At 51.4% G+C, this 27,941-nt stretch overlaps 2 protein-coding genes across 6 annotated transcripts in view; one reads left to right on the top strand and one right to left on the bottom strand.

Moving 5' to 3' along the window:
* Window positions 1-21,709, top strand: part of CAMK1G (calcium/calmodulin dependent protein kinase IG) — a 30,820-nt gene extending 9,111 nt beyond the window's left edge. The window contains exons 3-14 of one of the 2 annotated variants that reach the window (XM_024976175.2): window positions 373-493; window positions 6,358-6,486; window positions 9,390-9,464; window positions 11,954-12,092; window positions 12,739-12,862; window positions 14,548-14,623; window positions 16,276-16,388; window positions 17,142-17,220; window positions 19,099-19,186; window positions 19,417-19,835; window positions 20,601-20,728; window positions 20,863-21,709. In XM_024976175.2, the coding sequence (XP_024831943.1) occupies window positions 373-493; window positions 6,358-6,486; window positions 9,390-9,464; window positions 11,954-12,092; window positions 12,739-12,862; window positions 14,548-14,623; window positions 16,276-16,388; window positions 17,142-17,220; window positions 19,099-19,186; window positions 19,417-19,835; window positions 20,601-20,691 (1,454 nt within the window). In that variant the 3' untranslated portion in view covers window positions 20,692-20,728; window positions 20,863-21,709. 2 annotated transcript variants of the gene reach the window in all.
* An 876-nt stretch (window positions 21,710-22,585) lies between these two features.
* Window positions 22,586-27,941, bottom strand: part of LAMB3 (laminin subunit beta 3) — a 65,210-nt gene continuing 59,854 nt past the window's right edge. For all 4 annotated transcript variants that reach the window (XM_005217367.5, XM_059875422.1, XM_059875423.1 and 1 more), the window contains 4 exon segments: window positions 27,305-27,446; window positions 26,735-26,911; window positions 25,613-25,766; window positions 22,586-23,069 (listed from right to left, as the gene is read on the bottom strand). In XM_005217367.5, coding sequence (XP_005217424.2) covers window positions 22,933-23,069; window positions 25,613-25,766; window positions 26,735-26,911; window positions 27,305-27,446 — 610 coding nt within the window. In that variant the 3' untranslated portion in view covers window positions 22,586-22,932.

The raw sequence follows: 27,941 nt of genomic DNA, 5'->3' as shown, positions 1-27,941 counted from the left end.
ACTGTCTGAGCCACCAGGGAAGCTCTAGTGGTATCATAAACAGTTCAGATCCCTTCAAGGTGGATAGTCCAATGTTAATCTATTTGTAAATGTGTTATTGTCCTTAAAGACATTTGCACAAGGGGGAGTTTCCATTATGAGAGTCTAAGCCCTGTGAGCATGGGACACACTCAATAGGCATGTAGTGGCCTGTCAATAAAATTCATCATGGTAATGTAACCTATTTTTGCCAGTTATCCGGATTTTGCTCCCCGTCCTTACTCCTAGTTGTTACATGAAGGATGTGAGTATTATAGATCCTTTTTACAACTTGTTCTCATCCTATTGGAGAAATTACCTGATCAGATCCTTTCTTCCCTTCCTCAAACCAAGCATCCCCAGAAGCTTCAACTCTGGAGGCGATGGGTCGAAAGGAAGAGGATGACTGCAGTTCCTGGAAGAAACAGACCACCAACATCCGGAAAACTTTCATCTTCATGGAAGTGCTGGGATCGTGAGTCCAGGGGCCGAGGCTGGGGTGCGGGGCTGCCTGCTGGTTGGGGGCGGGTTGGAGACAGCCGTCCTGGGCCAGCAGCAGATGATACACCATCTCAACAGGTTGCAGGAGCAGAGTAGGGGCTTCGAGGGGAGGTTCAGGGAAAGGTGCCCTGGGGTGATACAGAGGTCAATTCAGCCCTTTCCCCAAGGTTCTGGCTTCTCCCACCCCCCGCCTGAGACCCCGCCCTGCTTCCAGATCCATAACAACTTGTGAGTCCTGCCCTGGTTGCAGGGAAGAGGAGTTCTGGAGCACTTCCAGGGATCCAGTGACCTGAACCTTCCTGGGCCTCCTCACCTGGCTTCCTCATTCCACTCCCCTCACAGTGAACAGGTCAAACCCACTGTCTGCTGTCTACAGAAGGTGGTGCTTCTGAGGCTATGAAGCCAATGGGTTACACACACCTGAATTGCCTCCCACCATCACCATCCTCTAGGGCTTCCCTGGTAGCTCGGCTGGTAAAGAATCAGCATGCAATGAACGAGATCCCAGTTCGATTCCTGGCTCAGGAAGATTCCCCTGGAGAAGGGATAGGCCACCCACTCCAGTATTCTTGGACTTTCCTGGTGGCTCAGACAGTAAAGAATCTGTCTGCTGGGTTCGATGACTGGATTGGGAAGATCCCCTGGAGGAGGGCACGGCAACCCACTCCAGGATTCTTGCCTGGAGAAACCCATGGACAGAGGAGCCTGGCGGGCTGCAGTCCATGGAGTCGAAAAGAGTCAGACATGACTGAGCACACGTGCACGGCCACCACCACCACCATCTTCTTGGCTCCATACTGAAGCACCATGTTGGAAAAATAAAGTCGAGTTATAGCCAAGCTCCTGCCCGCCTCTGGGGTGTCTGTGCCTGCCCCTGGACAGCGCTTGCACGCCTGGTGGAGCAGAGACAGCCTGCCTGGGGCTGACTCTCCACTTAGTCCTGCCTTGCCTCCAGGAGGCCGCGGCCTCTGACGCAGGCTGGCAGCGGCTCCGGGCCACCGGCTCTCATGGCCTCCAAACCCCTGCTGGTCAGCTAATTAGTCTAGGCTAATTGGGCTGGGGATGCGAGGGGCCCTTCGTGGGCTGTCCACGCAAGCCAGCTTTCCTTTGAGCCAACTCTGGCTAAGTTTAGCTCCCTCCTCCTGGCTAGGAGGCAGTGACCTTAGGCAGTGATGCTGCCCACACAGTCTCTGAAACCAGAGAGGAGCCAGCTCAACCCTGAGAGGAGGCCTCTGGGCCCTCCCATCCCAGGCAGGCGTGGCACTCAGCACACAGGAGGGTCTCAGCGGCCACCCTGAGCCTTAGAGCATCCGCTGTCCATGAAGGGCCTTTGCCAAGACAGAGGTGGTTAGCAGGGGCATTTGGGCAGGAAAAAAGGACAACTTATGAGTGAATCAAAAATGCTTTGCTAAGCATCCCGAAAATCCAGAGAAAGAGGGAAAAAGAAGCCCAGGTTGACAAGAGTGTATTCACCGTCTACTCAGACTTGTGCTACAGGACATTCGGAGACAGAGGTGTGCCACCCTCAAGGAGCTCAGTGAAGTCTGCCAAGCAGCTTCTAAACGCCAGGGGATAGGGGAGCCACCTGGGGAGCTTATTATGCCTCTAACGTTTAAGTATGAAAATGTTAAGTGAAAGGGAAATAATAGTACAGTGAACTCTGCTATACCTATCACCTAAACCCAACTGTTAACATTTCACTGTATTTGCTTTACACACACACACACTTCACCGCACAATTTGTAAACAAGTCGCATACATCATGACACATCGTCTCTGGATCCTCTGTCTGCGCCACCTGAGAACGAAGGCATTTTCTCCTATATCCACAGTGCCACTGTCACAGTCAAGAAAAGGAATCATTTCCTAGTTTCATTTCAATCTAGGGAATTTTTGAAAAATACAGCTTCCTGGTCTCAGGATACTAAACTGGAATTTAAAGGGGCTAGGACCCGGCGGCCAGCGATCTATATTTTGTGTTGTTGGTGGCTCTCACGTACCCAGCCCAGCACTAATATGAGGGGAGCAGACAGACAAGACGGGGCAAGTCACAGCTGTTGCAGCAGCTAAGGCGAACAGAAGCTCGGGAGAAGACACCTCTGTGGCGCTCAGGATGGGGACAGGCAGCCCAGGCTGCAGACCCCGTGGCATTACCCAGGTCGGGTGATCTCGGCAGAGAGGCAGCGCCGACTTGCCCTGTTCAGGAAGCGCCAGGATCTCACAATGAAGGCGCCGTCCCCCTAGTCCTCAGCTCCCCTGGAACCACCCATCAGGGGAAAATAGGCTTTTGTGAAATCTATCCAGACATCACCCACAATTCCAGGGCCCTGGGCAGCTGTAGGGACATTTGGCAAAACTCGTCCATTACAGAGGGTATGTCTTCGAGCGCCAGGCCTCCTTTTATCAAGGCCCAGAAGGAGATTTTTCTTCTTGGTTCCTCCCTTCCTCTTCTAGCACCCCTGCTCCCAGCAAGAGCAGAAAGCTGTTCAGAGCAGGAAACGCAAATCAAGTTCTATCACAGCAAGTGCTCTTAGCACTGAAGTTCAGCCGTCTTGCCTTCTGACCCATGCGACCTTGGCCACTCAAAATTAGCTCTCTGCTCCCCAGTCTGGCAGACGGCACAATTAAGTCCTCTAATCCCTCTCCTCTGCCCCTGCTCCACACACACACACATAAACACACACACCATGCATAAAGCAGCCTGAGCAGAAGAGCAGTAATTACCATAACATTGCACAACCCTAGGAGATGCCACTCACTGCAGGACAGATCCCCCAGGAAGCTCTTAGTTGGATCTCTTTTTCCAAGTGGACTCAGAGGGGGTGTCAGCTTTGAAATCAGGGAACCATACTCGTGCGGTTCCAAAGATACAGGCAAAAGGAGAAATCCGAAGGCAAACCTGAGAACATCACAGGTGGGAGGAATCTTTAAGGCCGTGTGGTTCAACTCTCCTTTATAAGGAAAGCAAGGTCTTCAGATGAGTGGAACACAGTGATAATCCCAGTCCAAACTTCCTACCCGTTCACCCATCCAACCTCCCTCCTTCCATCTGTCCATCACACAAACACATGAGCATTTTCCACCCAGAGCCAGGCATAGGACCCGGTGTCCCTCCGCATCCATCTCCCCTCGTTCTCTGCCTCATCCATAACAAAGGGGCTGGACCACCCTCCAGCAGCCCCACCCCTCCCTGCTGTTCTGCACTTCCAGGCTTTTTAATCCTGCTTCTTCCTCACCCCCACCTGAAACATCACTTCCAACTTGTTTTTTCCCTGGGCTAACCCTCACTGATCCCTTAAAACTGAGCTCAGCATGTTCTTAAGTCAGAGGGCCACGAATGATGTGATTCTCAGCCAACCCAAGAGGTCACTTTGTACACATTAGGGGGAAAAAAGGCCCTTTTCTCTAGCTCGTGGTCCAGAGTAAAAATGTTATCGTAATTATTATATGAAAACATACAGTGGCTCTGAGGTGACGGCCTCTGCTGGGGTTGTGCAGTGTGTGACCCACCCTCCCAAGCACAGCCAAGGCCCTCTCTTAAGTGTCTGTTTTCTGTGGGGTCATAGCACTTCCTGTGGATCTGTCTGTGTCTTATTTCTGACACTAGATTCTAAGCCAGACCAGTACTAATCCCAGGGCCTGACACAGAGAGGTTCTGTCAGCTCAACCCGCGATCATGGAAAGCCTAACAGCATTTTTCAAAGTGAATGCTAATTGCTCGTTTGTCTGGGCTCTTCACTAATTTACAGGCTGCTTAAGAGCAGAATAAAAACTTTCCTTTTTATCTCTAGTGTCTAAGACTCAGTAGGTGCTCAATAAATCTTGATTGGAGGGATGGGTGAATGAATGAATAGAGCAAGCTCTGAAGGCTCTAATTAACTCGGATCCAAGTGCAGCTGGGGGAAGCAGGAAACAGACACCGGAAACAGCAAGCGCTTTCTAATGCAGATTCTGGATGTCCTTCCGGAAGCTGGACTGCCACTAGCCTCCATGCTAGAACCCCCAGATGGCAGGGAGAGGATGGCTCCGCTATTTCCCCCCCAACTCTGTCTCGTCTCGTTACTAACCTGTGTTCTCCCTAAAATAGTACTTATAAGGGTAATAGTATTTTACACGTGTGGTTAACTAGATGGCAGGTACACTTTCATGCACTTTACACCTGCTAACTCACATACTCTTCTCAACATCCCTATGAATCAGATACTATTGACATTCTCATTTTTTGGATGGAGAAACTGGGTATATGACTTGTTACCCAAAATCTGAGGTTCTAACATCAGGCCCCAGCATCCACTGTTCACTAAATGTTGTTATAGCCTCGTCTTTAGAGGACCAGCGCCCCCGACACAGCCCTTAAACCAAGAAGCCTGCAGTTTGGAATCCTACCCTGTGTTCTCACTGGGTTCCAACTTCTCCATCTTCAGACAGCCTGCCCAGAGCAGCTGGGCTCTGTTTTTCGTTCTCACAGATACTACTGAGCAAGCAGATGCTCAGCCCCCTTGCCGCTGATGGTTGGATCACAGTAGTCATCAGCCTCTAAAACTAACAGAGGAGTCTTTTCTCTCTCAGGTTAGAGCCCCATCTCTCAGTGCTACTTCTAACTGCCAAGCAGGGACAACACCATGCTGAAAGTGAAAGTCGCTCAGTCGTGTCTGACTCTTTGCGACCCGGTGGACTATACAGTCCATGGAATTCCCCAGGCCAGAATACTGGAGTAGGTAGCCTTTTCCTTCTCCAGGCGATCTTCCCAACCCAGGGAGTGAACCCAGGTCTCCCACACTGCAGGTGAATTTCTCTACCTGTTGAGCCACAAGGGAAGCCCAAGAACACTGGAGTGGGTAGCCTATCCCTTCTCCAGCGGACCTTCCTGACCCAGGAATGGAACCGGAGTCTCCTACATTGCAGGCAGATTCTTTCAGTTCAGTTCAGTTCAGTCGTTCAGTTGTGTCCAACTCTTTGCGACCCCATGGACTGCAGCACGCCGGGCCTCCCTGTCCATCACCAACTCCTGGAGTTTACCCAACTCATGTCCATTGAGTCGGTGATACCTCTCATCCTCTGTTGTCCCCTTCTCCTCCTGCCCTCAATCTTTCCCAGCGTCAGGGTCTTTTCAAATGAATCAGTTCTTCACATTAGGTGGCCAAAGTATTGGACTTTCAGCTTGGGCATCAGTCTTTCCAATGAATATTCAGGAGTAATTATTCCTATCAAGGAAGCCCACACCATGTCGGGAGAAGACAAGTAAATTGACTCTGTAGTGACCTCTCTCGCTCTCTCTTTTTTTTTTTTTTTTAATTAAGTTTTCTCAGAATGTACAGTTGTAGCATTTGTTCACGCATCTTCACCAGCAGCTAGAGTGTCTCCACCATTGGTGTTTCTGGTGTAAATTACTTGAGCTCTGTGCTTTGAAAGCAGCTTAGTGAGTCCTTTACTAAGGAGCTCCTGAAGGCTGCCCTAACTGGGGAACCACGAAGCTACAGCAGTTGGGGTTGTAAGCGTATAGTTGGGCACTTCTTTACAGAATTTGCCATACGCTGCCTCTCTAAGATCAGCAGTGGCCTCTCCTTAAAGGGTTTGCCAAGAGGAGAAATCTGCAGACCTAAAGCAGAGTTTCTGAGAATCATTTCCAAATCGTGGAACTAGGCCAGAGCAACCAGCCCTCTAGCCCCTGAGTCAAAGAATACAATGGCATGTCAGATAGGATCTGCCATGGTGCCCATGATGACAATGAAGCAAATTACCAGCCACACCTTCTTTCATCTGCCCTTTGCTTTTGTCTCCAGCAGGATTCCCTCGCCTGCCAGTACTAATGTTTATCTCTTGGTGTTCTCTACTCAGAGGAGCGTTCTCAGAAGTTTTCCTGGTGAAGCAAAGGGTAACTGGGAAGCTCTTTGCCCTGAAGTGCATCAAAAAGTCACCTGCCTTCCGGGACAGCAGCCTGGAGAATGAGATCGCTGTGCTGAAAAAGTGAGTGGGTCTTACTGTTGGTCAAGGACGACCAGGGGATCACAACCTTTCCTTCACAAATGACCTTTGAGAGAGACTGAGGTGGGATTTCCACCCCCAAAGGTATGAACTCCCTTTGCTCGAGCTGATGAGTCAGTTTGATCCATCAGCTATATTAGCCAGACAGCTATCCTGGCTGATTTTTTTCTTTCATCAAAACAACTAGTGATCAACTGAGAGCAGAGCTGGTGGTACACATAGACCACAAAGTAATTAGCTCAAAGGACCAAAAATCAATTGAAAGTCAACACCAGAAAGAAGTAACACTTAAGGAAGTAGTACAGAAATGGCAACCCACTCCAGTGTTCTTGCCTGGAAAATCCCAGGGATGGGGGAGCCTGGTGGGCAGCCGTCTCTGGGGTCGCACAGAGTCGGACACGACTGAAGTGACTTAGCAGCAGCAGCAGTACAAGATTTGGAAATGAGCCTCAATTTCTTCTAACGCAAATGTACGTTCAGTGTTCCAACTATCACGATGGAGACAACACTACCAAGTCATCAAATGTTTACAACAGGACTCAGAAACCAAACCCCTACGGAACTCCTACAGTAATCCAAAAGTGATTAGGCATCAGGACCACAAAGATGAAGTCGAAAAAACGCTTTATCCTCAGGAACTCATATCTTTGTTAGCAGAGACAGAGGTGCCCATAACAAATGCCAGTCCCACTGGTTGTGAGCCACACTAGCAAAAGGCAGAGTGTAGAAGAGACAGAGATTCGTGTTGCCTGTATGTGTGTCTTCGTGAGTACGAACTTTAGGGACATTTTCAAAGACCAACAGACCTTGATGGGTGAGTAGCATTTTATGGAGACAGGAAGGGCAGTGCAGAAAGAGAAGTCAGGTCAAGTGTAGCATAAATATGAACATAGGATCATGGAAGGGCAAGGGACATGAGGGGAGAGTTAGAACTGAAAAGCCCCTGAACTGAGAGTGGGCGCCGTCAAGGGACAGGTGAAGCAGCGGAGAAGCGGACCTGAAAGGGTGTGGGATGCCATGAGAAAGAATATCGGCTTTATTCTGTTGGCAGAGAAAAGTCATCAAGGGGTTTTAAGGCAAAATTTCCATGGTCGGTTTATATTTTAGAGCCATCCCTCTTAAGCATGGTGGTGGATGGATTGGAGGGTGCCAGCCTAGAGGGCAGAAGACCAACTGCCAAACTTTCTCAATCATCGAGGCCAGGGATGAGGACCAGAGGTGGTGGCAAGATCACGTGGCAGCAGGAAGACTGAATCCCAGAGATATTTCAGAGAGCGAGGTGGTTGGGGTTGGCTGGAAGGAGTATAAAAGAAAAAAAGCATTAAAAAAGACCTTGAGATGGAGCTGTTCTGTGGACAGGCATATCATTCATTGCTTAGGACAGCAAATGGAAAGGATGTGTAGGCTGAGACGAAATAGCAATGGGTTGCAATATATTGAATATAAATATCCACCTACCTCTATACATATTGAATAAATATATCCAGCTATCTCTACATAGGAGTGTCTGGTAGAAGTGTTGGTCTGGGCTCCAGAGAGATTAGGGTAGAGAGAGACTATAGGCTCACTGGTCCTTCTTATCATTACATTGTATCCCAGTCCCTAACAGCATAGATATTCAATAAGTATTTGTTCAGTGAGTAAATCATCGATAGATTACTGTTAGCATCATCAGCTTATAAATGTAGATGAATCCATCACAGTCACTGCATGGAGTCTGTATTTTTTTAACGTCTTCAAGATGCTAGCTACTCCTGATTATGTGCTTACTATTCCTCAAGCACTGTACTAAGCATTTTACGTGTCTTATCACTTTTCATCCTGATATAATTCTATGGGAGGGATATACTGTATGGACAAGGAAAGCAAGGTTTGAAAGGTTTGAGTAAACCAGCCAAGATTAGCCAAGTAGCAAATGGACCTGAACTCAAGTTCAGCTGTCTCCAAGTTGAAGTTAATCCTTGTACTGCACAGCCCTGGGTAAAACTACCTCTTCCCCTGGGTAGAGACTTTCCTCCTGGATGGGCATGCACAGAATTGCTGCTTGCAAACCAACCCCTCAGCTAATATGATTATTCTGCTTGACTCAGCCTCTGAGTAATCCCAGACAAAGGTAGTCCGGGGCAGGGTTTCTTGGCCTAGGTGCTACTGACATTTTAGACCAATTAATTCTTTGTTGTGTTGAGGGCTCTCCTAAGCATTGCAGGGTGCTTAGCAACATTACTGTCTCTACCTGCTGAATGCCAGGAACACATCCCCCGTCCCCAATTGTGATAAACAAAAACGTCAGTAGATATTGTCAAAGATCCCCTGAGGGACAAAAGAGCCCCCGCTTGAGAATCACTGATCTAAGGCTTCCCATGGAACTGACCCTCAAAATGAGCATCTGTCTTACTCACAATATCCTGGAACAATCATCTTGCAATGCTTCCTTCTAGGTTATCCATGAGGAGGCTTAGCTAACCTACATCCCAGCTGTTGAGGGATCACACTTGATGGGATGTTTCCGAAGGAGACCTGGAGCCCCATTTTTCAAAATAAACTAATGATCACAGATCCCTCAGCTTCCCTCAGCTCTTTGAGCTTTCTCTCTAGGTAAAGTTTAAAGAGATTTCTGGAGTAATGGTGAGGTGTTTGTTCCTTGAAGTCAGGAGGATCAGTTACCCACTCATAAATGCGAATTGAATACCATGCTGGGAATCTTTTCTCTGGAATTTCTTTGTGACTGCCTACTTATCAGGAAGGCGTCACAAGGATCATGTCTTCCTAAACATTGTCATCAGAAGTCTCTGAAAGAAATCAAAGTCCATCTAGGCTAGATCTGCTTTCTCTGTCTGGACCACGTGAACCATAGGTCACTCACGGTGACCCTCTCTCTTCCTCAGGATCAAGCACGAGAACATTGTGACCTTGGAGGACATCTATGAGAGCACCACTCACTACTACCTGGTCATGCAGCTGTAAGTGCATGGCGACCCTCTTCCCCCACACAGAGTCTGGTGGGGCCTTAGAAGCCTAGAAGAGGTTTGTCGGTGGTAAGGGAAGGATTGTGATTAAAAGACAAATCAAGGATTAGTTCAAGAGGCTTTGACATGCCAAGAGTTCTTTCTGGTTGTGGATGTGTTCTGAGTGGACCGAGAGTTAAAACTAGGGCTGATAATTGAGTTGGTATGAACCAGTGTAGCCTTACCACTTGTTGAAATGGCTGTGGCCCTAACTTGTCCATCCTCCCCTGCTTCCCTATGCCTCTCAGACTTTCTGGACCGCCTCACAACCCTACAATTGAAAGGGTAGTGCCCAGCATAGCAGGGGGCCTCCAGAACCTTCCTCTGGCACTGTGGCTTGAGTCCATTTTGACCCATAAGTCCATGGTCCATAAAGAAAATGAAGTGAAAGTGTTAGTCGCTCAGTTGTATCTGACTCTTTGCGACCCCGTGGACTGTGGCCCGCCAGGCTCCTCTGTCCATGGGATTCCCCAGGCAAGGATACTGGAGTGGGTAACCTTTCCCTTCTCCAGGGGAATCTTCCCAATGCAGGGATCAAGCCCAAGTCTCCTGCATTGCAGACTAATTCTTTACCATCTGAGCCACTAGGAAAGCCCCCCGTGTTCTCTAAACTGGGTATTAAATATCTTAGCATCACTCCAGGGTAAAATTACCGTGGAAGTAGAAGCCATAAGTAGATAGAGAGCAATTCAATAGAAAGAATGACTTTCTCAAAAGAGAGCCACCCAGTGTTAAAAATAAGCTAAGACTGTGCCTGTGTCCGTGTATTGGATAGAAATGGTGCCACATTACAAAGGTGTCCATGTGATGGTAACATCCAGATAAGAGCTATGCCTGAGAGTGACTGATATAGGGCTAGTCAGTGCCCCTGAGGGCTCATCCTTAGGCTCAGAGATGCTTCAGTGTATAAGGTACACACACACACACTCACACATACACATACGCTAACCCTGCAATCTCAGCAAAGGTGGATGCAGTCTTTTTGACTGATAGGCTGATTCCCCAGGTATTTTATTGAGTCTACTCAGGCTGTTAACTCTTGGACTCACGTGAGGCCCAGTGAATAGTGGTAGCAAGCAGCCAAGGGAGTGAGCTTAGAGGGACCCAGAGCAGCACGAACAAGTGAGCAGGGATCACATGGCGTCTTAATGAGACCAAGCCAACAGAATTAGCACAAGTCACCCAGGTGGGAGGGTGGGCAGGTTTAGATGTCACCAAAGTACTGCCAAGGGCTTCCCAGGTCGCTCAAGTGCTAAAGCGTCTGTCTGCCAATGCAGGAGACACAGGTTCAACCCCTGGGTCCAGATGATTCCCTGGAGGAGGAAATGACAACCCACTCCAGTATTCTTGCTGGAAAAATCCCGTGGACAGAGGAGCCTAGCAGGCTACAGGGTAAAGAGTCAGACATGGTCAAGCACGCACCGATGCACAAAGTCCTGCCAAGGCTTCTAGAGCACCAGCTCTAGGACCCAGGCTGCTGTGAGTCAGGAATCCACAGTCAGGGACAAAGAATATCTTTCTCATGAGCCTCCAGCTCCCACAACAGAGCCCAGAGCTTCAGGAAGAAACAAAAGGAACAGGACGGTGTGCATTTCGATTAAAGAAATTTCTGCTCCCTTATTGCTGCACGGCGCCTACGTGTGTGGATATCCACAAGCGATGTCACTTGTAGAAACTGCAGGGAGCCGAGTTCCATCATAATACATAGAAATATTAAGAAGATGCCAAAAAATATAACAACCTGTCTTAGGGAGGGAATTCTGTGCCACTGACGCGTTCCAGCACTGACAGAAAACTTGGTGCAAGTAGCTAGAGAACAGCAAGACGTGAGGTTGGACCTGATCTTCAAGCGCCTGTGAACTCTCAGATACTGTACCACACGAGCCTAAAAACACTGCTATGACTCCACCTCATAATTTCAGCTTTAGGTAACTCAGTTTTCCAAAATGAGGAAAGAAATCCTGGCAGAAGCCCAGTTAGCCTCATCTGGACTTCCTTCTCTTTCCTACTTTGTCTGATTTCAGCTTCACTTCTCCCTTTTGTCATGGCTCCCTGTGTCCCAGGCCAGGAAAGAAGGCAGCTGTGGAAATATGTCCACAGGAAGCAACGATTGGAATATAGTTGATTTACAATGTTGTATTAGTTGAAAACTGACTTCTTGCGAAACCCTAAACAGTGGTATTTTCCATTTTAAAAGACAGTTTCCAGAGAGAGGTCAATGATTGGCTAAAAGAAATGACTCCCTAGTGATAGCACTCCAGGTACTCAAAAGGATGTATCCTGAGATTGGAGTAATTCCCCCGGCCCCCCTTGAACAGTGGTGGGTGGAAACCTGCCTTCTCCATCAAAGGGCTCTACGTCCCCAGAGCTCGAGAACAAAGGCATTCACATCCCTTTGATTTGAAATAAGGGCTGGATTCCTGCACTTGCCCCTGTGTCCACAGTGTTTCTGGTGGGGAGCTGTTTGACCGGATTCTGGAACGGGGCGTCTACACAGAGAAGGATGCCAGCCTGGTGATCCAGCAGGTGTTGTCAGCTGTGAAATACCTCCACGAGAACGGCATCGTCCACAGAGACTTAAAGGTGCTGAGATGGGGCCCTCCGGGAAACATGGAATGATTCTTTGGGAAACTGCATGGATCGTGGGCAGTCTAAGCTCTGTAAAATGAGAGAGTTGAACCAGATGATCCCTAAGGTCCCTTTCACTCTCGGATTCTAAAACAAATCTTGGGTGACTGAACAACCATTGTTAATTTGTACCTCAGCCTTTTTCTGATTTTCACTATCCTCACCCTACGAGGTTACCGAGAAAATCCATGCTATTCCTTGAACACAGCCTTGAATACAGTATTTAATAAATACTTACTGAGAGTCAACATTGCACCAGACATGTACCAGAGTTTAGAAAGATCAGACAAAATAAGGGTTGGTTTCCTCAAAAAACAAAACAATTTTGGAGTAGTTGGGGATGAGAAGAAGGAAGGGTTAGTACATCAATAGCTATAAAGCTAAGTAAAGTCAGGGCCAAAAGCAAAATACAAGGTGCTGAGTTATGGTGAATGAAGGTCAAGTAGGAAGAAGATAGGAAAAACGGAGGGAAATAAGTCTGGCCTTAAAGTCAGGAGCCCAGGATACAGCTTCCTAAGAAATTAGATATGGGGGAAAGGAAATAAATGTGTGTTTCAGGTGATTGTATCCTACATTACATGATATTTCTCTTCCCTCACAGCCTGAAAACCTCCTGTACCTCACCCCCGAGGAGAATTCTAAGATCATGATCACAGACTTCGGGCTCTCCAAGATGGAGCAGAATGGTGTCATGTCCACTGCCTGTGGGACCCCAGGCTACGTGGGTGAGTCTGGGGACAGAAGGGAGGTTGACCAGTTGGCTACATCCCTCCACGTGGATATTACTCACAGAAAAAGACTGCTGTGAGGAGACAGTGGGATCCCAGTACAGCAGTCACGTGTGAGGTTTAGGGCCACCCAATCTATCTGGTATAAGGTTTGAGTAGCCCAGTTGGTAAAGAATCTGCCTGCCATGCAGTAGACCCCAGTTCGATTCCTAGGTCAGGAAGATCCGCTGGAGAAGGGATGGGCTACCCACTCCAGTATTCTTAGGCTTCCCTGGTGGCTCAGCTGGTAAAGAATCCACCTGCAATGCGGGAGACCTAGGTTTGATCCCTGGGTTGGGAAGATCCCCTAAAGAAAGGAACAGCTACCCACTCCAGTACTCTGGCCTGGAGAATTCCATGGAGTGTATAGTCCATGGGGTCACAAAGAGTCAGACATGACTGAGAAGCTTTCATTTTCACTTTCAATCTATCTGAAACGCCTCTGCCTGCTCCCAAACCCTACATCTTTTAAAGACATCCTACCCTGAGCCTTCCCACTGCCCTGTCTATACTTTGGCTCTCATTTTTGCAGCAAGGCTTCCTGCTTTTGTTTTTCCACCTAGACCAGGGACAGAAACAAGACCACAAACCCAGAGATCTGTAGATTGCAGAGGGGTTGGCCAGTAGCCCCCCTCTCTCCTTTCTCCCAGTCTGGAGGAGACCTCAGCCCCCCCAACTGCTGGTATCCTGGAGGTGCAGTGTTGAGTTTGAATCTGAGGAACTTAAATATGGGCACCCAAATATATACCCAAGGACATAGCCTAGGAAACTGGCAGAAGTGGGGCCCCCTGCCTCATAGCTCTGTAGGCTTCCAGGGCCCCCCAAAAGGTGCCAACAGGCAGGGTACCAGGAGAAAGCATTCCTGGGCTCTTGGAAGGAGAAAGCCAAAGCTTAGAGCATCCACGTCTGCCCCTTCTCTCTTGGCCACTCATCAAGAGTAGTTGGGGCTGGAAGTAGGAAGTACAACCCTGACTCAACAGAGGGAATCTTCTCTCTCCCTGAAAGAGAGGTGGTTACTTACCAACAGGTTTTGAGTCCACTGGATACAAATCACTGGTATCTGGGATAAATACTGAAGGCAGCTCACTACTGCTGCAGAGCTGCCAGTCAAAGGAAGACATGGCCCATTCCCTCGTGGAGCTCTTGGGCTGATGGGGAAGATGAAGGCCTGCCCTTAGGAGGTAACAGAGACTGATGGGACAGTTCCTACCTGCCGTCTGGAAGTTCCTCAATCAATGGAACCTCTGTTTTCAGGGAGATCCCCATCTCGTGAGAGGAAAAAGTCCTTACCTTGCAGATTTCCCTAAGGATCCCTGCCCTGGGGGTCTCCCATCTGAGTGGAAAGCTACAGACCCTGCCTCCAGAGTACTAAGTCTAAAGGAGGAAACCTAGCCCTGGAGATCCCCAGTCTGATGGAGGAGTCATGGGGCCTGTCATGGGACCTCCTCGTGTATTGGAGAAAGATTTAGCCTGCTGGGAGAGACACTGTCTGTGTTGTAGGAGAATGTCTAGCCTTAAACATCAACTCATCCCAGGTGCTACCCTAACCCTCTTCTCTACGCCTCTTGCTGACCTTTGACGTGCATCCCTCACCCTCTGCTCTTGCTCCTGCTCAGCCTGACTCTTCCTATGGTTTACTGCAGCTCCAGAAGTGCTGGCCCAGAAACCCTACAGCAAGGCTGTGGATTGCTGGTCCATCGGCGTCATCACTTACATATTGTGAGTAGAAGCTGGCGTTGGCCCAGCTCCTGAGGAGTCTCAGCGCCTGCTCACCCTTTCTTCTCTCCTCCCCATCTCAGCACCTCAAGCAGCATCCACCTCCAAAGCATGTGCACGTCCACGTGCATTCACACACACACACACACACACACACACACACACACACTTACTAATGCACACAGCTCCAGAGGATCTTGTCCTGATCGCCACTCAGTTATAAAAACAGAGTTCAGTGTGAACCCACTGTGCAGCCACACGGCACTCCCGCTTTCTGCATCCCACCCCCATTTACTGTATATAAATGTACTGAGTCCCACTCTATAGAATGAACAGTTAAAGAAGGAGGAGACATCCTAAACTTAGAAGCCAAGAGGGCACAATATTCGCGTCTCAGATTTCTCTCCTGATAACGTCAGCCCAAGGCAAAATGATGGCCTGGATGAACCTCGTCATGGTTCCTCCTCCACAAGCCTAAATGAGGTCTATTTGCCCTGCAGTGACTCGAGAGCAATCCCCAGCTCCCCCTCGCAATTCGAAGGGAGACTGGACTTCTTGTTCTCAGGCTCTCCTTTCCAAAGCTGCTCACCACCCCCTGCCCGGCATCCCTTCTCACTGATAGCAAACTTTGCTCTTGGAAAATAACCTGAAATTAATCATTTCCTCCTCAGTATGGATGCATTTCTCTATTTCTTCAAAGTATGTTGAATAAGTCTTCTCTTCAATGATATACTCAACAAATTGTCATTGGCTGTCTCCTCTGTGCCAATCAGTGGTTTAGGTTCTAAAGAATGAAGAACAAAACAGCCTAAAAAGAATCCCTTGGAAAGTTACATTCAAGTAGACATTTCTACCATCCTTCTTGAAGATAGTTGATACATCATCTAAAGAGTCAAAGTTCCCTGGTGGCTCAGATAGTAAAGAATCTGCCTGCAACGCAGGAGACTTAGGATCTATCCCTGGATTGGGAAGGTCCCCTGGAGAAGGGAATGGCAACCCACTCCAGTATTATTGCCTGGAGAATCCCATGGACAGAGGAGCCTGCTGGACAACAGTCCATGGGATCGAAAAGAGTTGGACATGACTGAGCAATTAACACTTTCACTTTTCAAGAATCATGGGGGCTTCCCCAGGGACTCAGTGGTAAAGAATACCCCTGCAATGTAGGAGCCGCAGGAGATACAGGCTCAATCCCTGGGTCAGGAAGGTTCCTTGGAGGAGGACATGGCAATCCACTCCAGTATTCCTGGGTGGAGAATCCCATGGACAGAGGAGCCTGGTGGGTTCCAGTTCATAGGGTTCCAAAGAGTCCAACACAACTGAAGTGACTTTGCACGCATGCAGAGTCAGGGGAGGGAGAAAGTGAGGGTTTGGGGGATATAATGTAGGATATAAAGGGCCACCTGTTCCAAACTTTGGTTCCTGCATAAACATCTGATGGAACCTGCATCATTCCTGCATCCGTTGGACATGACTGAAGCAACTTAGCACATGCATGCATCATTCATGAATCAGGGGCAGACCCATGTACTGGTCACGCTGCTGACTGGGGACCCTTGTTGCCTGCGCGTGTATATAGTGGAGGCTGGGCAGAGGGGAGCGGCTGGCCCAGGACGGGGTCCTTCAGCAGCATATACCTTGCTGTTCCACCGCAGGCTGTGTGGGTATCCCCCCTTCTACGAAGAAACTGAGTCTAAGCTGTTTGAGAAGATCAAGGAAGGCTACTATGAGTTTGAATCTCCGTTCTGGGATGACATTTCTGAGTCAGGTAAGACCAGTCTGAGGGAAAGACAAAATAACAGGTTCAAGGCAGAGGCTGCCAAGAGAAGAGAGCTTAATAACGGATGACAGTCCTGGCTCTTAACGGTCCCAGGGGAATCTGACAGAACAGGCTGCCAAGGAAAGTGGAGAAATCTTCATCTGGTTCAAAGGCCAAATAAATGATTCGCATCTAAGGTTCCTGCTTTTGTTTTCCTGGAGGCAGAACCGTGGGATGCCTAGAAAAGCAGGGAGGTACTTCAGACGAGGGGCCAGGAGGGCAGAGCAAGCCCAGGGGCGCGTTCCAGGCAGGAAGGACAAAACCAAGGCCGAGTTTTGCCTTTCGCCTGTCCAGCCGAGAGCCTGCAAGGTCTGTGTGAGCGACGGCCATCAGTATTTGTCCTTGGGTCCATTTAAGTGGGGATCAGAGCTAAGCCAGCATTCACGCGTGTGCCCATGTGTGGTGCTGGCCCCTGACTGGTGCAGGCGGGCACCCGCGTGGCGTCAGGCACGGGGTGCCTCGTGACCAGAGATGTATCTGCAGTGCTGTGTGGGTGACACAGCTGCGTGGAGCCACTCTGGTGGTTTCAGGTGGGTTGCTGCTCGGTGGTTTGGATTCTTTTTCTCTTTCAAGACTCTTAAAATTGCCTCTTTGGAAGATGAGCTAAAGATGCCTTCTGTGCCACCCACCAGCCTGGAAGTGACTCTCCATCAGTCATGAGATCTGGTCCTTAGCTGTTGTGTCTTTGGTTGCTCCCCACAGCCAAGGATTTTATTTGCCACTTGCTGGAGAAGGACCCGAATGAGCGGTACACCTGTGAGAAGGCCTTGAGGCACCCCTGGTGAGTGAGGCACGGGTGGGCTCCACACCCTTGCTGTTGCTCCTCGGACACCACGCTGACTTTTTCACAACGCATTTCCCTGGAGTCTGCTTGCCCTGAGCTGTGTACTGGTATAGCACCCAAAGGGCACAGATCAGATCAAGCCAGAGATATAAACAGCATTTAATGAGGTGGATTCTGATCCAACAGTAGCAGTTGGATCATCAAATGGGGAATCAGATGCAGCCAGATAGACAACTTTACTCTGCTTAAGAGCATCATCTTACTCTGGGATCAAAGCCTATTCCATGCGAGGCGCTTTGAGAACAATCACAAAACAACCAATTGGTAAAGCAGGTAAGGGGCTTCCCAGGTGGTGCTAGTGGTAAAGAAACTGCCTGTCAGTACAGCAGATGCAAGAGACAGGAGTTTGATCCCTGGGTCAGGAAGACCCCCTGGAGGAGGGCTTGGCAACCCACGTCAGTTTTCTTGCCTGGAGAGTTCCATGGACAGAGGAACCTGGCAGGTTACAGTCCATAGAGTCTCAAAGAGTTGAACACGACTCAAGCGGCTTCACACACACACACATACACACAAAGCAGGTAAAGAAAGTCTTGAAACACTTCCTTTTTTGTGTGCTACCCACCTGCTGGAAAATTTACAAGCTCCCCAGTTCCTACTGCAGCAAGCCGTGGTTTTCCCTAATCTGGCCTGGCCTGTCACCTCCAACTTCATTTGTCAGGGTTCCCAACACACCTTCTCTATTCCAGAAAGGCCTAATGACTATTTTTCTCCTACCCTCTTCCATCCCAAGCTCTTTCCACATTTCACCTTGGGTCACATGTTCACCACCTCGAGGGCCCTGCCTTGGATGCGCATCCTTCAGGATCCAGAGCCATCTGTGTCCTCCTCTGAAGCCCTGGCTCCTGCAATCTAGACAGACCTTCCCATCTCTCTTTAACAATCACACAGCTCACCATGAATTACTCTAGTTCATGGCATGAAACAAGGCTTCCAACCTGCACTGTAAGCCCCCAGTGAGCAGGGCCACATCTGTTACTTCTCCAGGTCCCTTAGTACCTAGGAAATACTGTTTACACGGCAAGTGTCTGAGGACACTTAGAGATGGACGGATAAGAGGCTCAGGGGACAGGGAACAGGCAGCCTCCGTGGGGGTGGCCTCATAGAGGAAGGCTTCCGAGAGGAGGTGGCTTCTGTGCAAAGTTTAGAGTCAAAGGATAGTAACAGCCAAATGCCCTCTGACACTGGGCCAGGGGTAAGGGATGGGGTATTAGTAAATTTTATTTCTGTAAAATGCCAGATAGTAAATGTAGTAAATGTTTTAGGCTTCGCTGGCCATATCGTCTCCATGGCAACTACTCAATCTGCCCCTCGCAGCATGGAAGCAGTATAGCCCATAGCTGAATGAATGGGTGTGTTTGTGTCACAGTAAGACCTTACTTACAAAAGCAGGCAATGAGGCTATAGGTTGCCCACCCAGCTCAAAAGCAAGTTTCTAAAGTGTAGTAATACTAATGTTAGTTGCTCAGTCATGTTTAACTTTCTGAGACCCCATAGACTGTAGCCCACCAGGCTCCTCTGTCATGGAATTCTCCAGGCAAGAATACTAGAGTGGGTAGCCATTTCCTTCTCCAGGGGGTCTTCCTGACCTGGGGATCAAACCTGGGTCTTCTGCCTTGCAGGCAGATTCTTTACCATCTGAGCCACCTAGGAAGCCCTTCTAAACCATAGGCCCCCTATGACCTTTCCAGGGGGTTCCAGCCCTTGTCCTGGGGAACTCCAGGCAGCTTACCCTGGATCTGCATGCCCAGCCCCTGCCCAACCCCTGACGGAGTCCCCGTCACCACCACTAGCCAGGTGTCCCCTCCACATCCACAGGATTAACGGAAACACAGCCCTCCACCGGGACATCTACCCATCAGTCAGCCTCCAGATCCAGAAGAACTTCGCCAAGAGCAAGTGGAGGGTGAGTTGTCCTCTCCAGGAGGCGGGCAGGCCGTCTGGGCCCTGGAGGCTGGGCTGGGGCAGCTGGGGCGGGGGGCTTTCCTTGGGGTCTCCCAGCAGACGCTGGAGCTCCCTGGACCCTTCTGTGAAATGAGAGGTGCGCACATTGGTTTCAAGCGTCCATGGGGCAGAGGGAAGGCTGGAGGCCCTCTGGGGTGGAGACGGTCAGAGACGGGTCTCGTGTCTCCCCAGCAAGCCTTCAACGCAGCGGCTGTGGTCCACCACATGCGGAAGCTGCACATGAACCTTCAGAGCCCGGGGGTCCGGCCTGAGGCGGAGAACAGGCCGCCCATCCCTGCAGCCTCGAGACCCACCTCCCCGGAGATCACCATCACCGAGACAGCCACCGCCCCAGGCCCGAGCGCGGCGGCCCCCACGCTGACCCGGCTGCCCTGCCGGCACGGCCCCCAGCCCACGGCCCCCGGGGGCAGGTCCCTCAACTGCCTGGTCAATGGCTCCCTCCGCATCAGCAGCAGCTTGGTGCCCATGCAGCAGGGGCCCCTGGCCATCGGGCCCTGCGGCTGCTGCTCCAGCTGCACGAACGTCGGGACCAAAGCAAACGCCTCCTACTGCTCCGAGCCCACGCTCCTCAAAAAGGCCAACAAAAAACAGTACGTATTTCCAGCCCCAGGCTTAGTCCTGCTCAACCTGGGGCTGAAAGAACTCAGGACAATGCAGCTAAAAAAAAATAGACCTGGGAGCCTCTCCCACTTGGAAGCAGCTCCGTGGTGTAGAAAAGCTCTGGAAAGGGTCGGGGGCGTCAATGGAGATGCCTCCAGCCCAGTCCCCACCCCTCACCAGCTGTGTGGCCCCCGACATGTCCATCTGTGTCTCTATTTCCCCGTCTGTAAAATGGTTTGATTGGATCACACCTGCTCAGTCTGCCCCACAGGAAAAGTGAAAGTTGCTCAGTCGTGTCTGACTCTTTGCGACCCTGTGGACTATAGCCCAATGGGCTCCTCTGTCCATGGGATTCTCCAGGCCAGAATACCAGACTAGGTACCCATTCTCTTCTCCAGGAGAATCTTCCCATCCTAGGATCGAACCCAGGTCTCCTGCATTGCAGTCAGATTCTTTGCCTTCTGAGTTACCAGGGAAACCCTACAGTGTTGCTGTCAGAGTTTAGTGAGGCATCAGGGACTATAAACGCCTGCAGGAAAGTGTGTACCTGTGAGTGGTGGGGGTTAGATTCCAGGGACACTGTGTTTTGGGAGGACTAGGGGGCTTGCTTATCTCATCCGTCTTCTCTGTAAAGGCTTGTACTTTCTGCACCTCATGAAGGGAGGTCTGAGTGGCTGCCACAGGCACAGAGGGCTACCGCGGCCCTTCCTCCTTCTCCAAATACTCCACAGCCTGCTGCGACGTTTCCTTTCCAGGAACTTCAAATCAGAAGTCATGGTACCAGTGAAAGCCGGCGGCAGCTCCCACTGCCGGGTGGGGCAGACTGGAGTCTGTCTCATCATGTGATCCCCAGGGCCCATGTCTGTCTCACTACAGTTTTCAGGTGAGGGGACTAGAGGAAGGAAGGCCTCAAGCTCAGGGGGAGAGCCCTGCCCCGGAGTCTCCACAACGGGCTACAGAGGGTATTAGAGGCGGCAGCACCCCCCAACCCCAACCCTCAACCCCTTTCCTCTCCAGGAGAGATACTCAACTCTTCTTCGCCCTTCCAAACCTGGAGTCTACCCTGCGGCGGGAGGGAGAGCAGCAGACCAAGACCTGATCAGATGCAGCAGCCGGCTGCCGCCCAGGCCAGAGCCTCCCTGAAGGCCCAGGAGCGAGCCCCAGCCGCGGTGGAGCTTCGGGAAGCTGCGGGCAGGAGAAGTGGCATCCTCCCGGGCCTGCCTGCTCCATGCCCCCCACCCCGACACACCCACCCCTGCTGGGGTGGCTCTGTGCAGGGTGCGTAGACAGCTCGTGCCCAGGTCTGTGTCGTCGTGAAAAGCTTAACGGGCTGGCCCATCTGTGTTGCCATCTCTGAGCAAAGCCATATGAAGCAGCTACCCTGCCTCCCCACTCAGCACACACATGCTCCTGCCTCTCCTTGACAGAGGGGCCTGTCAGTCTGCATGAGCGACAGGCAGCATCGCAGTCTGCCTGTGAGCTCTCCGAATTCACCTCCCAACTCCCTAACTCCCAGACGATCCACTTCTGATCGGCCTATGCCTCCACCCCCGTCCAAAAGCAGTACCACACCCTCCAAGATGAAACAGAAACCCACCACTAGGTACTGTAAGCACTTTTTATCCTGGCCGGACGCCTCCACACACACACACACACACACACACACACACACACACACTCAATTAAGTAAAAATTGGAAGTCGACTGTTGTCCTTTCAGCCTGTCATTCAAATCCTGCTTCTGCTCCTTTCTCTCCCTGAAAATCAGGCTCATTGTTCTTGTCCCACCCCTGTTTTCTTGTCCTCCGCCCCCTCCGGCTTCCTGCTCTGTGTTGTGCTGAATAAAATGGACATATTTTTCTCTATGAGACTTCTTTTGGTCCTTCTCTAAGTCAGAAGCAGCTCAGGGGCTTCTGGGCTTTGCGGAGTGGAAGACGCATGGAGAGCTGGAGGTCAGGCAGGATCTGGCGAGGGCAGGAGCTCTGTGGGGTGGGCCAGGCACCCAGTGTCGTGAGCTATACACATCGACTCATTTTCCTCTCCAACAGCCCCTTGGAAGTAGGCGCCGTTGGAACCCAGACAGCCCGGCCCAGCATCCATCCTAATGCCTGTAACAGATGAACGTGGGTTTGAGGCTCAGCTCAGCCCTGCCTGCCACATCTGTGAGCCTCTGGGGCCTTGGTCTCCTCGCCTATCAAATGGGAACAACACTGCCACCCATATCATGAAATAAAATGCACACGCTCCATGTAGACAGAACACCAGCATGGCGCCTGAACCACAGTTAACACACAAATATTCGTGCCGCTTGCATATCTGCCGACACGCACACACACACACACGTTTATAGCTTCTTTTTAAAATCCCAAGAGACACAAAGTCTAGTCTTAGTTCTGCCTCTTGGAGCTGTGTGATTTCGAACAACTTCCTCCCCATGTCTGGGTTTCTATTTCTCCATCTACAAATGAGAAACTGGATAGTTGTTCAAAGATGAAAACAGCTCCTCTGGCCTCTTAAGGAAGGAATTCAGTCAGTTCCTGGAGCAAATGGGCCCCGTCTCCCTCAGTCTGGGTGGTGCGCCAGCTAGACTGGGCAGAGAGTGTCAGCCTATGCTTCATATGCCACCAGGCCTTGGGCTTGAGCAGGGGAGCACCCAGGGACCCCAGACCAGAGACAGAAACAGGCGAGAAAGGTTTATGTAACAGGGAGACAGAATATTTCCCCTCTTTGGACCTCCAGGCTCCTTTCCCAAGATTTTTATTGGACTTTTCCCTTGTGCAACGTTTTGAGTTACAGTTCTGTGTGGGCCCAGGACTTCAGCCTCAGTGGAGAATGAAGGGCAAGGACCCTGCCCAGCCAAGCGCCCTGCACTCGAGAGCCGCTGGACATGGTGACACGGGCCCGCCTCCACGGTCGCCGTCACCCAGCTGTAGCTGCCCCACCGGCCCAGGCTCAGCTGCATCCTGGGGGTAGTTCCGGCTGTGCTTTAGGCTGCGTAAGAGTCTCCTGGAGCAGGAAAGAACTGCCAGCCAGCCAGGGCCCCGGGAGCCGAGAGGGCAGACGAGGGGGCGGCGGGCGAGGCCCCGCCTCACTTGCAGGTGGCGTAGTAGAGCACGCGCCCGTTGATGTGGTTCCGAATCTGTTCCACGCGCTGCTCCAGCCCCGTCAGGTCCGCCGAGCGGAGCACGATGGCCTGGCTCCCCTGAAGCAGCTCTGACTCCATGTCTGAGGGCCGAAGGAACAGCCGGAGTGGGGAGAGGAGCCGGTGAGATGCACCGAGACTCCCAACCCTTCCGTCCCCTCCCGCCCACCTGGAGCTGCACCTGCCCGAGAAACCACCTCCACCCCGAGGGGAGCCTGGCCCCCCAAGGCAGCTCTCCCCAGCCCCTTCTCCCACTTTTAGAGAAACCAGGCCAGGACTGGACCCGGGGGTCCCCTGCCCCTATGGTTCTCCTCGGCTCTAGGCGGAGCAGTCCCAGGCCGATGGTGGAGGCCCCTGGCACCAAGGTTAGACACTCGCTGTGGTGGACCCGGTCAGCTGCCATCCCACCAGGGATCCTGGTGGGCACCAGGGCAGAAGAGCTGCAAGGCTGGATTCCTCCCCGTTTTCTCTCCCCGACACTCCAGATACACCTAGTCCTGCCCCACTGGTCCATTACGCATCCCACCTCCCAGGTTATGTGTGGAGGATGTGAAGGACTCCGAAGGGATCTGGTCCAGCCTGTCCCTCCTGTTGTCCTAGGCAGCTCGGCATTCACGGGAGCTGGTACTCAGCCTCAGCCTCAACTTCCCAGAGCAGGGCGGCAGTGGGGGTCACTGCCTCACAAGGCTCCATCCTCAGGCAGTCCTCATTACAAAATCTTCTCATTAAGCCAGAATCTGAGCATGTCTTGCTTCCACCCCGTGGTCCTGGGTCTGTATCCTGGGCTGTTAAGACTCGATCTGCTATGCCTCCTACACGGCAGTCCTTCACATGTCTGAGCCGCATCTTCCCCAGAGGAAACCGCCCTAGTTCCTTCCTCCATGCCTCACCTGATAGAATCTCTAGGCCTTCCCTACTTCCCAACTCTGCTCACCCCCGCCCTGACCCCCGATGTACACCGGTTCGTCAATATCTCTTCTGGAGATGTACTGGCCCCCACTGAACCCCATCTCCCAGGTGAGACTATCAGTGGAGTGTAGCAGGGGTTATTACCAGGTTGACATTCAGCCAGTAGGCCCCCATATGGACCTATGGGCCATGATAAGTAGTGACATTTTATTAGCTGCTCTTCTCCCCCTCCGTTCTCATTCCTAGGGGCTCCCTATGCATGATCTTCCCCATAACCCTACAATTAATGGTAAATTCCAGCAAGCAGGTAAATGCTTGCTTCAGTGAGTTTTTTCCTGGCTGGTAGTAGGCGTAAGACACACCAGTTACTACATATTTTTAATATCGCCCTTGAGCCATTACTCCCCTTATTTTGGCTGCTTTGCATTTATTAGCTCTTCTGTCAGGAGCAAGGCACTTCTGGCTTATATCAAAATTCCTGCATCTTTTTCAGGTGAGTAACAATGTGTAAGCATTTATCACTTACCAGTCATAAAGTTTTTAGCTACATTAGCCCCTGAGTAGCCCGGCCTTACCTGAGCTATACTTCTGAGTGCAGACAATGCCAGGTTGAGAGAGAATGTTTCTCTTCACTTAATTGTATCCTGTTAGCTTCAGCCCATCCTTCTGAGACTCAGAATGCTAGTTCTGTCACCCAGTGTATCTGCTACCTGCCATCCCCAGATTTGATTAGCACATTCTCTGTCTTCATACAGAACGCTGATGGACAAGGGCAGGGCAGGCACTGGCCCGGGGCTGGGCTCCTCCATCTGGGTCAGCCCCTCACACCTCCTGCTTCAGGTGCAGCTGGCCACAGCCTCGAATCCACTCACTGTCGACTCACCAGCCCACCTTTGTCCATTCCGTCCGTCTGGCTAGCCAAACAGAATTTTGTCAAAAGCTTTCTCCAAAATTCAAAGAAACTCTGGTCGTGGCATTCACAGGGCACCCCAGGGCCGTGACCCCATCATCGCATCCTAAGAGACTGAGCCTGGAAGCCCCTGTTCGCCTTTCTGGGGAGCCTCAGAACGCTTTTGAAAGCTCCATTCATTACGACTTGCTGGCTGGTTTCCTACTGCCTCCAGGGCTGTGTCTATCCCCCTCCTCCTGGCGTGCGGGTCGGCCGTGGGCACCAGCCACGTGTCTCCTTGCTCCTTCGCTACCACGAGTTTCGTCCTCGTCAACTCTCCTCCCCAGGAGGGTGGTCCTGCCCATATCCTCTATTTCCTCCCTAACCACCCTGTCCTGATGCCCCTCCTCCTCCTCACAGCCTCATCCTTCCAGGCCCACCTCAAATCTGATCTTTTTTGAACACTGCCGTCACTGAACATTTCCCTCTGACATTATGTATCCTCTGAGCCCCTCAAGCGCCTATTATTCAGGCTTTCATCACAGATCTCCTTGTGCTGTTAAATGCAGTTTCATGAAGCTAATGGCCAACAGGAAAAAATGCCCCCCTCTGAATTGCAAGCTCCTCAAAGGCAGGCCTAGTTTTGCGAACATCACCACATTGCTCACAGCCCCATTCTAGGCCTTGTCCCCGTTAGGCACTCAGGAAATCCCAATTGCTCTCACTCCCCTAGTACTGCCAGCTCCAAAGGGTGGGCCTCAGAAACCCTGGGTTGGCAGCAGCCTTCAGGGATGCCCCGCGGTCCAAGGCCCTGGACCACTCCCTCACCTCTCATCCTGTCCATCATCTCCATGGTCTCCCCAAACAGTTCCTCCGCCTCCGTCTTGACACTCAGAATCCGGCTGCCCTGTTCTCCCAGCATGGAGCTCTGATCCAACCGGTCCTTTAACTCAGCATATTTTTGCTTTACTCTCTCAAACCCCTGAAAAAAAGGAAAACCCATTTCTGCATCACCATCATCACCATCGTCCAAAGTCCTAAAGGCCTTTGGCTAAAGGAGTTGATATCACCCACATCTGGACACGGAGATGAGGTGCCTTTTAATATCCCCCATGGGGTGGGTCTGCTCTATAAAAGCCCCTGGGCCACAAATCACACCTTAACTTCTGTACTTCCCTCCATCCGCAGCGCCTGTCACTTCCCAGCTCACTGCCAGCGCAGGGCCGGATACATGGCTGTCACTTAATAGCATGCCTGGCAGCTTGGCCATTGTACCAGGACCACCGGTACCCTGGAGATGTTGAGAATGGCCCTCTGACCTTCTCTCTGATCTAATTCTGACAGTGATGGGGCTCAGGTTGTGCTAAATCAAGAGTGCCTGTCTGGGCTGGGAAGCCGCAGACAGAGGATAAGCTCTGGGTCGGGTGTCAAGAGCCCTGCTTTGTAGACAAGCGTTGTGCCTGGACAAAATCCACTTTGTCTGTGAAAGGAGAGGAACTGGACCAGCTGTTTCCAACATCCCCAAAGTGGCTCCACCAAAAGCAGCCAAAGGTGTAAGAATCCAGAAGCTCCATCTACCCCCCACCCCAGGTATATTTCAGAGTAACTGGTACTTAAAGTGCTTTGGTGGGGGAGGTGCTTCCCAGGTGATGCTAGAGGTAAAAAACCCACCTGCCAATGCAGGAGACATAAGAGACAGGTTCGATCCCTGGGCCAGGAAGATCCCCTGGAGGAGGGCATGGCAACCCACTCCAATATTCTTGCCTGGAGAATGTCCATGGACAGAGGAGCCTGGCGGGCTACAGTCCACAGGATTACAAACAGTTGGACAGGACTGAAGCGACCATGCCCATGCAAAATGCTTTGGAGCCGTGGTCTTATCAAGTGTACAGAGCCCACTCCTGCTCCCACTGACAGTGCTTCCTCGGGCTCTCTCTGCCCTCTTCGTACCTCCTGCGCGTTCAGCGCCTCCTTGCTGGCTTCCTCTGCCAGCTGTCGGGCCTGGGCTGCCTGTGCCTGCTGCTGCCTGGCCCGGCGGCCAAGCTCCTCCATCCGTGCTCGGAAGCCCCCCAGCTGCTGCGTCATGCTGGTCACCAGTCTTTCTGCTGGTCCCAGTACCTGCTGAACCTTTGTGGAAAAAGAGAGACCGGGGGTTTGGGGTGGGTCTCATAGGCAGCGACCTTCGGTCTTCTTTCCAGTTTTTGGGCCACAAAAACTGATGCCTCCAATCAGGGCATCACTATCACCCCCATCCAATCCCCTAACTGCCCCCAGCATACAAGCCTCCCAGCCTTCACCGGCTCAGCTGACCATCCCCCCTTACTCCTGCCGGAGCTCACAGGCCACCCCTGCTTCTGCATCAGCCACGAGGCCAGAAAACTAAAAGCTCGAAGCCAGGCCAAGGCTTGTAGCCCCTGATTCTTTAGGGCCCCATCTCAGCTCCCAGCCAGGTCCCTTCCTGACACTGTCTCTGCCTCGTGCCCGGGTCTGAACGTTCATTCCCCCACGTGGGACACTTACCTCAGCGACCCTGTCCTGGATGAGCCGCATGGAGCGGCGGGTGCCCCGCATGGTGTCCTGGGCCTCCTGCAGCGCCAGCGTGCCCTGCCGCAGGGCCCCCAGGACTTCTTCCACCTGGCCCTCCACCGCATGGGCCCGGCTCCTGGGGCGGGACGGGCACAAGGGACAGTGGAGAATTCACTCAGGGAGAGCTCTGAGTGAAAGCGCTCTCCAGTCCCGGACAGTACCTTCTCCAGCCAAGGAAAGAGGCTGAGAACTAACTCAGTAGTAGCTTTCCATTCCAGGACCCTAGCAAGCCCCCCTCCCCATGCCAGATGGAAGGATATTCCTGGAAGGTGGAAACCAAGCCTCTTTACTGCTGTCTCCTCTGGGGACCAGCGCAACACACTGCAGGAGCCCAGGCCGTGATTACAGCTGAGTTTAATAAGGTGCGCTTTCCCCAACCACGTGATGAAAGTGATGAACACCTCGTGATGAAAGTGAAAGAGGAGAGTGAAAGAGTTGATTTAAAGCTCAACATTCAGAAAACTAAGATCATGGCATCCGGTCCCATCACTTCATGGCAAATAGATGGGGAAACAGTGGAAACAGTGGCTAACTTTATTTCTTAGGGCTCCAAAATCACTGCAGATGATGA

The sequence above is a fragment of the Bos taurus genome, chromosome 16, assembly GCF_002263795.3.
Source record: "Bos taurus isolate L1 Dominette 01449 registration number 42190680 breed Hereford chromosome 16, ARS-UCD2.0, whole genome shotgun sequence".
Lineage (NCBI taxonomy): Eukaryota > Metazoa > Chordata > Mammalia > Artiodactyla > Bovidae > Bos > Bos taurus.
This window is presented reverse-complemented; position numbering and strand designations above follow the sequence as displayed.